The sequence below is a fragment of the Falco naumanni genome, chromosome 3, assembly GCF_017639655.2.
Source record: "Falco naumanni isolate bFalNau1 chromosome 3, bFalNau1.pat, whole genome shotgun sequence".
In the NCBI taxonomy this organism is placed as follows: domain Eukaryota; kingdom Metazoa; phylum Chordata; class Aves; order Falconiformes; family Falconidae; genus Falco; species Falco naumanni.
In genome coordinates, this window is record NC_054056.1 from 21,953,111 (window position 1) to 21,965,502 (window position 12,392).

The 12,392-nt window shown below is 38.3% G+C and overlaps 1 protein-coding gene across 1 annotated transcript in view; it reads right to left on the bottom strand.

Annotated features, from left to right (window-relative positions):
• Positions 1–12,392, bottom strand: part of CDKAL1 (CDK5 regulatory subunit associated protein 1 like 1) — a 426,010-nt gene that overhangs the window by 255,727 nt on the left and 157,891 nt on the right. The window contains 2 exon segments of the mRNA XM_040588803.1: positions 9,848–9,918; positions 9,920–9,969. Coding sequence (XP_040444737.1) covers positions 9,848–9,918; positions 9,920–9,969 — 121 coding nt within the window.

Below are 12,392 nucleotides of genomic sequence, written 5' to 3' on the forward strand. Positions count from 1 at the left end.
ACCACATTTCTTTATGTTCTCAGTGAAAGTGTTACTATGTATCACCTAAACATTTTTTAGCGGGCTTATAAATAATTTTACATCTCATTCTTCAAAGGTTAATTATTATTACTAATTTCTTGCAATTATAACTGGAGAAAAAAGCAATCTTTCAGAGAGTGTCATCAATACACTATTTAAATATATAATTAGGAAATAATGACCTTGGACGTGAGTTACAGTAAGTTGCAGTGGAAAGAGACCTTAGGCAAAAAACTAGGCTGTTAAACCTTTCTGTCATAAACAACTGATTTTCCTTTTCCTTCTGTTACAGCAGTGTGGCTTCCGCAAGCTTTGGAATACTAGCTTCTCAGATTTTATGATTAAAATTAAAATGCCTTCTATATAGATACACACAACTGTGCCATCCATCATTCTCATTATGTAAATTATTTTGCGAAGTGTGCCAAAGCAGAACAGATTGATATCTGGTACAGCCATGGTCGAAATACATGCTCAGTATATAATATAGCTAGAATCTAAATATATGTTCATGCAAATAATGATTAAAATATAAACAAAAAAGCTAATGCAGTGATTTCCTTTCAAAAACACATCACTATCTTTCCAGACTTTCTACCTTCTTTGTTTTCTGAGAGTAACTGATATGATCGGCTCAGCTCTGGTGTGTCATAGATGTTTGAGCTGAATAGTTATGAAAAATGTCCATTTAAATATTATAAGCTAAGGCAGGGCCAAAGTAATTGTATCACTTCATATTTCCTGGGGAGTTCACTTTAAGCATTTATCCTGAATTCAAGTAAAAGTTATTACAATATGTGATAATATAATATGTAATTAAATAACTGTACTATTAGAAGGAATACTGTTTGCCACTCCAAGCATAATATTGAATGCAAATCGAAACATGTATTGATCTTGTGTTCTAAAATCAAAACCTTCTTTCAACTGCAATGTCACTTACATGAGTATCTTGAAAAATTAAACATTAAAATATAGATCTATATGTTATTAATGAACAAGCTAAATCAAGTAAATTGAAGACATGGAACTCATCCTTGTTAAGTATTCAGTCAAAGATTTTTACAAAATATGAGCAGATTTGTAATTCAGACTCACTACTCATTCAAGACAGGGACCGCAATATTTTAGGAGAAGATGGATATGTTGAAAACATTGTGGCATAGTTGGATAGACAAAAGTATACAAGCAATTGCCAAAAAAAACCAAGTCTATCACTGTCAAACAGCAGATAATCCAATTTTTTCACATACCAAAAACCTTTCAATTTTCCATCTCTCCATAAATTTTTATCTAGAGATAACACTGTTCTAGGGATTAGATTTGAGTGCTGATAGTTCATCAGTAAACACTGAAAGCCAAAGAAACAGTGGTTCTTCTGTTGAACTGGTAAGATTATTACTGAAATATCCTACTAATTTTAGCACAGGAGAACAACAGCTTCACAAGTTCTCAGACCTAAGCCACAACATTCTCTCCTGAGCAATCAAAGATATTTTGATATGACTTCAAGATGGAACCTCTAGAAAACTCATCTCAATTATAAAGGAGTGAGAGGCTACACGAACGCACAAAGAGTTTTCAAAGGTGGATCGACCGGCATGGATAATGATGGCTGAATGCCACCAAAAAGGAATAAATCTTGCCCAGCCAGTTCAATTAGCCAAAAATCTGGACAGGCAACACAGACCGCTGCAAGAGCTCAGGGATTTAACAGTCACAACTGAGGCCTCCTTTTATGGCCTTACCAAATGCTACCGTGATTACAAAAATTCTAGTGCATCGCAGCTGATGATGTCTATACTACCTTTCTAAATACCCATTTTAAATCACTCTTCAGACCAGCTAGGCCCTGGTAAACATGCAGCTAATCAGCACAGAGTGCTGCTTTACCATCCACGTCCACCTCGGTTATGACATTTCCCTTTCCTACAGGGAGCTGCACAGTGCCAAATAATCACGTGCATCTGCAGTTGCTCTGCAGTACACGGGTTGTGTATGAAAGTAGAAGGTAGTATGTCGAACGAGGGGAAGAGCAGACATGACTTCTGGAGAAGAGACACTCTGAAATGGTACGGCAAGAGCAGATAATTAAAGAGCAGCGCTACCAACCCAAGCCACTGCGGGCATTCAGCATCCCAGTGATATAGCCGGACAAGAGCCAACCAGCTAAAAAAAAAAAAAAAAAAATAAATATCAAAAAAAGACAGACCCTAAAGTTAATCAGACCATCCTCCCAACTCTGTGTTCAACACAGTTCAGTCCTTGTACCCCTGGGCCTCTGCTTCTGCACCTGAGCCTGGTTAACACCCGACTTGCTGTCAAATTAATAACTAGATGCATATATCACTGACAAAAACTGTAGTAGCATCCTCTACTACTTGGGGTCTTCCAACCTCAATATATCTCACTGGAGTATCTTAGGCTGGCAAAGGAATAAATGCTGTTCTAACTGGACCCTACACATCTGCCAGTGTGCTGGCATCAAATGATTCTGAAGCATTAATTATCTCTTCATCACAGGAGGCAAATAAAGCCACATGCGTCTCTTCCTGATCTTTCTATTTGTAAATCACTCATTTCTGAGACGGTGCCACTGCTTCCTTACGTACTGCCATATGGAGAAAGGCACCGGTATTTCTTGTTCACGAGACACCTGCTGCACTCAACCTACTGCAGCAACCAAAGACATGGAATATGATCTGCTTTTAAAACCGAAAGACTGAAATATGTGCTGATTCAATGAAGACTACCTATAGCAAAACGAATCCATTCCTACCACCAAAGACTTTCCAGACCTCTTACCAGTGTTTTTTTTATACATTTTTTTTGTAGACTAACCCCTCGCAGATATCTAGTTATTAGCCACCAAAACCATCCAGTGCTGCAAGATTTTAGAATGCGACGGAAGTTAACTAAATCACACATTTCAAATATGTACATTAAAAAAAAATCAGAGTTGAAAGCATTTCATTTAGGTTTATGTAATCTTTTGGAGGCATAATTTTTAAAAAATAAAAAAAAACCCACACAAAAACCAAAAACCAAACCTAACAATTACCTACACTTTCATGGATGTACAACTCCAGGGTATTTTAGATACTTGATCCTAAATAAATACTGAAATGAAACATGTACAGAAAGACTATTACATGACCTTTTATAAAATTAAAATACAACTCTTCGGGAAATTCAATCCTTATACACCCTAATTCATCACAACCCCCCCCAAAAAAAGCTGCTCACAATAGAAAATGATGAAGGAATGTAATTTTGACCTCTCACAATCCACAACCAGGGGAATATTCTTCCCTGGGAACATCAGTGTTGACAATAACAACTCCATAGCTTATATGATGAATTTTTGGTTACTTGATTCATAAAACAAACCAAGTAGTGTACATAGAACTACATGGGGGTTTAATTCTTCTGCTAGATTCAGATTCATCAGCAGCTTAGAACCATTCCGAATGATCACTGCAGAACTTCAAAGCATGGCCTAAAAAAACCCTACGAACGTTTTCTAAAGGAAGTCCTAAGCACTGCTATGCATGTTCACTCTCAACATAAAGATTGCTAGCAAGACCTGTCCTGTGAGAAAAAAGTTTGCGTTTTTTCATACATGGAGAGTACTAAGCCTGAAGTGTTAGCCCTTAATTAGTATTTAAAGCTCAAAAAAAGAGATTTAAATTCTGTAAGATGCTGTAGCACTACAAGTATAATCTATCAGGCTAAGTTGGACGGGTAATTTTAATTTACTTTTCACTTTAATAATGCTTTTAAGAGCCCTTCTCCCAAGCAGAAACAAACACAGATGTACAGATTGAGAAGTAGACAGTGCTTCCACTGAATTACACAGTCCTCTCAGTACAACTGTGGTTCTGTACTCCCCCAGAACTACACTCAAACCTACATGCTCAGTTTGCTGGGCTGAATCTTAAACATGGAATCATTTTGGTTGGAAAAGACCATTGAGATCATGAAGTCCAACCGTTTACCGGTACTGCCAAGTCCATCACTAAATCACGTCCTTAAGCACCACATCTACACATTTTTTAAACACCTCCAGGGATGGTGACTCCACCACATCCCTGGGAAGCCTGTTCTAATGCTTGACCACCCTTTCAGGGAATAAGTTTGTCCTAATATCCAATCTAAACCTCCCCTGGCACAACCTGAAGCTGTTCTGTCTTGTCCTGTCACTAGTTATCTGGGAGAAGAGACCTACCTCCACCAACCGACAGCCCCCTTTCAGGCAGCTGTAGAAAGCGGTAAGGTCCCCCCTGAGCCTCCTTGTCTCCAGACTAATCCACGCCAGTTAACTCAGCCACTCCTCCCAAGACTTGTTCTCCAGACCCTTCACCAGCTTTGTTGCCCTTCTCTGGACAAAATCCAATGCTTCTAGGTCCCTCTTGAAATAAGAGGCCCAAAACTGAACACAGTGTCTTCCCATCCTCTGAGCAGCTTGATAGCAGAATCTATAAAAGTAACAACAGAACTAGGCTATATGGGATTCATGAAGTGTCCTCAGATAAGGGGGAACAGGAAAACTTGAAGAGAGCCTTGGCCCTTTGGGTATATTCATACTGCAAATTTAACATGAGCTGCACCACGTCTTAGCTCTAAAGGCAGTCTAACGCACGCGTGCACACTGCTGTGTTCCTTTCAGGTTTGATTTCCCTGTATAATGTACTTTTCTCTAGCCAGCCAAACCAGCAGCAACCTGCCTGCTCCAGCAAGAGAGAGGCAGAAACTCCAGAAAGAGTACAGAAAGCATTTCAGTGAGCCTATGTACACCACCCAAGAGTAAGTTCTAGTGTGGGCTCATATTCTGCTCACACCACGCTCCACTGATGCTTCCCAAGGCATCCAGGCTATCTCATTTGAAATGTATGTGAGTGGTAGCAACTTGGATCTAAGGGAGCTCAGGCCATGCCAAAACCAGGGATGTGTCAGTAAGTAACAGTACAAGCTACAAAGTAGAGTGTTCAGGATACAGAATTACTTAATTAAAAGGTGGAAGACCAAGTCTTGATCCCATTAAAGAGAGCTGTCTAAGTGGCTACATAGGTTAGGGAACTGGCACTGATGAAGATTAAATCAGGAGGAGAAAAGATCTTTTTCCTAGACCAAAATGAAGCTGTAATGCAAAATGGATTTGAGAGCATTTCTCTTACTTGCTTGAAACTAATGTGGAATAATCACATTAGGAGGTTAGTGAACAACTTTATGCCTTCTCTCCTAACAGCATTTAACATGCTGTTCTATTACTACTGCCTTGCTTCTTTCAGTAAAATGACTTGTACAAATATATGCTTAGGACATAAAAGTGGCAGAGACTGAACTAAATGCCCTTAATTCAAAGCAGATAATTATTTTCACAGGCAGGCACAAATCACTGTTCCCAGGTTCAGATTCACTAATACCACTGCAGAACTTACTAGATATAAGACAACTACGCAAGCTCTGCTGGAATCACTGATTTTTATTAACTGCCTATTCTACAGAAAAAATGGAATAACTGATTTGAAAAATACTGAAAAAATGTTTTCTAAGAGATAACAGAGAAAGCAAGCAATACAGGATTTTATTAAAAAAATACAGGATTTATATTTATTATAAGAAAAAATACAGGAAGAAGGGGTCACTTATTCCTTAGGGGGAAAGTACAGAGGCCAATCCATAGCATGTACGGGATACTGGGATGGTAAGGATTCCTAATGTATTTGGCACATAGAAAAATTAAGATTCACTTATCTTTGCGTGTCAGAGAGGTCTGATAAGTCTCTTGTGCCCCTATTCTGGTACTCACTATAGTATCTGTGAATATACTTGGAAACTCTGAAATGTTGCTCCTTTGAAACCCCATGTTGCTGCTGGGATGGAAGGTTTCCTCTAGAGTCAGTCTGTTGACAGAAACCACTAACTGCCTTGGTAAATTAAACAGATAAAGATAGCTCAGATTTCTAAATGAGAAAACAGCAAACCTCGGAACAACCAAAATTAACAGTAGAAAAAATTGTCCATTACTTCAAAAAAAAAAAAAAATCCCAAACACTGAACAAGATCCATGTCCCTCTAAGGGCACAGAAACACCTTTATAGGGACAAATGTGCAGCACTGTTTGAAAACTCTGAGCTGGCTTACAATGGACAGAAGCAACACTTATATTCACAGATATTCCATATCTAATAAGGTTTTATTTTGGTTTGTTTTAAATTACTATTATTATAGACCACATACTGCAGTGGAGACACAGTATGTTTGCCCCTTGATAGGACAGACTTGATTCATGCAAAGGGACAGCTGAGGAGGCTCATGTACAGCAGCAGTGTGGGGGAAACACACAGAGAGGGACATGCGCATCTGGAGGCACACATTTGTGCATGGGCAAGCATGGAAAAAGTTCAGTTATACAAGGACAGAACCCTTCAGGACAGAAAATATTCTCTCCTCCATGTCTGAGAGAAGAAGGACTCAAACAAGAAGCCTCAAGTCAAAATTACTGAAGAGAATTTGACACTGTCTTGAGCTAAGAAACAAATCGTACTCTACAGTGTTGCATTTCAATTGCACCCACATTCTCAGACACAGCTGTAGGAGAACGAGAGATATCTTAACAATCGGCACGTCTGAAGACTCCTGAAAATAAATTGGTCCTACTGAATTCTCAGCAGCACAGTTCCAGCTGGCAGGTGTCCACATACATAAAGCTATTTGTACTACTGGAGAGGGTAAGGGGTTAGCACGAGCTACCACAGACTGCAGTGCTTTGGGGCTGAGGGATACACATGCTCCAACAAAGCTTTTCTCCTCCCACAGAATTACAAAGAGGGCAAAAGTTCATTAAGACCTCACATGTAAATGGTAATATACCGCAACCTGTCACAGCCCTGTGGGCTCTGTCAGGCCCTAACTGACCTGACCAGCCTCAGCTGCTGTTTCCACCAGCCCCCCCTGGGCCAGGAACCCCAGTTAAGCTCAGACCTGTGCCCCCAGTCCTGGCATGAGCTTAAATATCACAGCTACCTCCAGCCCGGGGCTTATCTCCAGCCTGGACCTCAGACCTGGGTTACATGCATCCTTCTCCACAGCCCTGTCTCCAGCTCATTTCCTTTTGATCCTGACTGGAGCCCCTGGATAGACCCTGCCCTGGTTGATCATTTGCCATGTCTGGGACTGCTGATGGGTCCCACCGCCAGTCCCCAGTTTGCCCACATTGCTCAGGACCTGTGGCACAGGGTGTCCTGTTGTGTGGGCACCAACGGTGCCCGTGACACCCTTGGGTCCCTTCTTGTCCCCCCTCATGGAGCAGCCTGGCTCATGCTGCTCCTGGACACTATCGATCAGGACCATCAGACAAATACCTTTCCAAAGAGGAAATCATTGTCTTAACAAAGTGTTTCTTACAATTTTAAGATCTTCTAGTCTGATCCAAATTCACCTCTCAGTAGAGCACTGTACCAAAATCCAACCTTAAAAGTTTTCTACAGTGTTTACACAGTGAAACAGCTCAGATCAAATGTGGGGCTGGTACTAAAAACTGCCATAGCCAGACTACTACAGCAAAGCTGGTAAAACAAACACAGTCAAGTCACAGTGAGTAACATGTCCTGAGTCTTGTTCTTAACTGATGTATTTTTTAATATATTTTCAGAAACTGCAGAGCACTGCTGCCTTTCTAAAGCGATGCTTTTATTTTCAAACCCAGAATAGTAACCAGCAAAGTCACCTGCAATACACAGGTGGAGAGGCTGGGGAGGAAGAAGGGCAAGATAAGGACAGGAGGACACAGTACCCTGTATTGCAAGAGAGACGGGATTCCTTGAGCATGGGCTATAACACAGAATGGGACATCAGCTAATTTAGACACCTTATACAACTGCCTTGTTTGTTTAAGGTTTTCAGAATACTCTGGTCTTATCAAGTCATATTTCACTTTATTCTCTGTGAAATATATTTATTTATATGATTTCTAGTACTTTTCAGATTATCCTATGCTATAAAATACATATTCTATTGAACTGAGAACAGCAGTAACTGCTGAGCAATGTAATTGGTGTTTGTAAAATATCAGGTTCTAAATAAAAGGTTTTCAAATAACATCTTAGGGAGGTGTTAACTGTCTGCAGTTTGATCAATCTGGGAAATATTTTTTTTAAAAACCTAGTATGAAAACATATATGTTCAAAATATATTTTTTTTGAAGGGTTGTTACTCTCATCAGCCACCTAATGCCAAGTGTACATACCCTACAGTACCCCTCTTGCACTAACCTCTGTAATTAGGCTAGCAATAATCTAGTATTAGAAACAGCAATACATTTTGCCATCTTAACTATACTACTAATCAAAACCCAAGTAAACAATACCATGGCTCAATTAGTTTACATCCTTGATGACATTTACAACTAGGAAGATATTGTAACATTAGATTATGATGGATACTAAAAACCATCTCAAACCTGATACAACCAAATGTAAAAGAATGCTTTGCTTATTTTTAATCATGGAAAGGGTTTTGATCACATGGACACACCCAAGATGCAAACAGGAAAGACAACAGGGGGAAAAGTTTAGATCACTTAAAGTAACTACACCAGAAGAGCTCATATCCAAACTTCAGAAACAATCAATGCATGAAACTGCTGTTGAAAAAGGCATTATAGTTCAGCAATATGACAAAATGTCACCCATATGTTTACCATAAGTCAGAGGAAGAAAAAATAAGCACACTAAGCCCTGAACTGGTATTCTGACCTATATAGCACACTAGGTTTCACAGCAAATTAAAAGACAAGGAATTAAGAGAGAAAAGGGATGGTAGCAAAACTCTTATGAAACATTTATTAAGGTGCTAGACTAAACTCAAAACAAAGAGAGCTAAAATTTTCCACATTTTCTTCTCTAGGTAGTAAGTTCACACCTATCTGGGATGCCTACAGCAATGCATTTTATATTTATCATCTGGGAAATCACTACATAAGTTGAAGATGGGAAAATCACAAGAAGGCTTGTGTGGGTTTTTGTTTGATATTTGTTTGGTAATGGGTTTTTTTGGTGTGTTGTGTTCCACCCCCCCACCCCCCCACCCCCCCCAAGGAAACCTTCCAAATGGGAGATGACCTTATGGAGTTGAGAAAAGGAAAGCATCAAGGGAAGAAAGACTGAAACAGATTTCCTCAAAGCAGAAATACAGAACAGAAAAATGGTTGTAATCTTATAAAGAAATGGCCATTTAAAGATGCTTGATAGGCAGAGTGTAGCTTATACAAACAAAGAAGAGTCTGAAATATAAGCATGCTAATTCTTCACAAACATTTTAGAGGGACAAGAAGCAAATAACCATATCTGATTTAGCCATTAATACATCTGGGCTAAGAAGCAGGTGTTTACAGATCTTAATATTGTTTACAGATCTTAATGAGTTACTAACAACATTCCAGAACTGCCTTTTTACAAATCAAAATAGTGGGGGGGGGGGGGGGGGTGGGGGGGGGGTGTGTGTGTGTAACAAACAAAAAAAGCCCTCTAAATGCTTTTTTCTTCTTTAATTTCATTAAGGCTTTTTCTTCTGATAAAGAGTTAGGTGAACTTACAAAGAGGACTGCATAACTGTATGCAGCCCTGGTGCAGCAGAAGTCTTGCACCCGAATAAGCAGGAATTTATTTTCCAGAAAGAATGCCATTTTAAATATTTTACTACTTGAAAGTGTTCATCCTGCCTCCTTCTGAGTAACTTCAGAGTAATACAGTAGGCCTGCAGAAAGAGATAAATTGAATTTCTCAGCAGTACTGAATGTTTTATAAGTTTGCATGATTCTTACCCCGTATTGATGGAAATTATTTCTATAAGTGGATTCTTCCTAATCTTTGGCAAATCCAGTCGCGCTCCCCCCCAAACGTTTTCCATTATCCTTTTTCTGACCCAGCAGTCTCACAGAATGACCTTCAAATGAAGCACAAAACTGCAGTCAATACAAAGCACAAGTCCTATCGCATTTGTTTTGATTTGCTCTTCTTCAGAATTAGTGTTTATACTTCAAAGATTGAAAATGAGAATGAGATGTAATAATGTATTTCCACCAGCTGGAGCATTTTAAGAGAGACACTGACAGTTAAAATAAACCATGTTAAAATGAATAAATTATTTCATCCAATTATCTTTTCATACTTGCATTTTCTAGTTTATTCAATTAAAATGATCTAAGGAGTTCCATTTCCAGATTTTCAAGCAAATATCAACACAGCAACATTTAAACAGTTGTCTGGCAGGATTAAAGTATTTTTCCCCAAAAAATCATTCAAACCTGAATTAGTAGGCAATAAACAACTAAATATTTATTAGTTTATTATATGGAGAACCAATGCATTTCAAAGTTACCTGACTGTGTAAGTTTGAGGGTAAGTGCTATGAAACATGTCCTGAAAGCATGTTCATGGCTAAGCTAACTACCAGGATTGACACATACTCATCCCACACCAGGGAGACTGCAGGTCACAAAACTGCCTCACAACTTCTTTCCTGAAGCCAGTAACATTCAGAAAGAAAAATACAAATCTATCACCAACTACCTACCACAGTCATACCATATAAAGTCCTAAATTTAAAGGGCACAAAAACCAGGTTTCATTAATATTAAGAAGAAAGACCTAACAGTGACAAATAAAAACAGTTAGATGTATATTATTGCCACAGGTAGTGTAAAATGTGCCTAAGTTATAAACCTAAGATTTGTATCATTTATTCCACAAACAGATAAGAGACAGCAATGGAAAGCTAATGACAGATACCTGAAAAGAGGTGGAAAGTAACCACTACTTAGAGTGGAGGAAAGCGAGAAAGCATGTACCCGTCGAAGTTGGAAAACTCTTTGATAAGTATATGAAGACACCGCTACAATCTGTCATGTATTTCAAAAAAGAAAAAACTTACCCTAAAAAGGGAGAGGGCGAAAGGAAAGCATGAAACCATGAAATACTAGCTACATCCAGCACAGCAAAATAGATAACCAATTCAGATCAGTTAAAAACAATGTTCAACCAAATCTCCTAAATCACACTACAACAGCTATTCACAAAACTAATTCATCCATCACTTAAAGTCTTTCTCCACTACCTGCTTTGAGGAGTCATTAATTTTGTATAATGTAGCACTCATACTCTGAATTTATGTCTGTGATATGGCAACAACAACCCAGAAATAAACAACTACTTATGGCATACCTTCTTTCTCAGGTTTTTTAAAATACATAAAAATCCTCGGTCAAAAATATGATCTAATGAAAAAGTGAGGACTAGCCTGATATCATAACGGTTAATACTAAAACGAGACATCATAACTTCAACACGAATTAAAAGGCATTATTTTTGCAGTTGCATTTGACAAAAATTTCATTACATCCTGCTGTGAAGTTAGTAATATGGTACTTGTGCTATTAACAGTTGCTAAATTGTTCACTTCTACCTTATCATGACAATAACAGCAATATCTTTGTCTTAAAATACAATCAGTTATTTTCCAATCTAATGCTTCATTAAGGAGTTGCAGGCATGGTGCCATTTCATTTACTTGTATAACAAAAGTGGCTGCATTATGGTAGGCATAAAAATTACACTAGAAGCAGAGAACATTCCTTTTTGTATCTCCTAATACTGTGGTTTATTTGGAATAAACCAGTTTATCCATTTTAAAATATTCAGTTGCATTACCATATTAAAACCGTATTTGGATTTACGGCTGAAAATATAGTGGAACAATTAATGGTATTTTTAAAACAAACAGGCTTAACAACCCAGCAACAAGCTGCCCAAAAATTTAAATTCATACATTCAGAATTGGAGTCAAACCACCATTCTGAAGTTAAAAAAAACAAAACAAAACCAACAAACCACAAAAACAACCTCCCCCGCCCCCCCAGAAGTAAAATCTCAGAGTTCAGAACTGATGAAGATTGATCTCCTCTGAGGATGTACCCTTAGAACGAACTGCCGTGTGAAATACTGCTCTCTAATTAAAATCTAGCTTGTGCTTTCCCTTTCTCGTACTGGGAGTATTAATCAAAAAGGCAAACTTTTTTACAGAACTTCTGGAAAAAAGAGTATCCTTTAGATCTGTCTAAAATTTGTCAAAGGACTGAAAACTAGTAAGGAGGGAAGGAAATAGAAATAATGACAGACCTGTGCAACAGGTACCACTTTATAATCCATGTTTTCTTAGGAAAATAGGAAAAAAAATTAATACTATAGTAGTCTAGAAAAATCTTTTAACTAAAAGTACTACTTCTATCTTCTTACAGATCTTTCTCTTTCAGATGCTAGGCAGGTTACTATATACATTAGGGAAAAAAAAAAATCACACAAAAAAGCCAA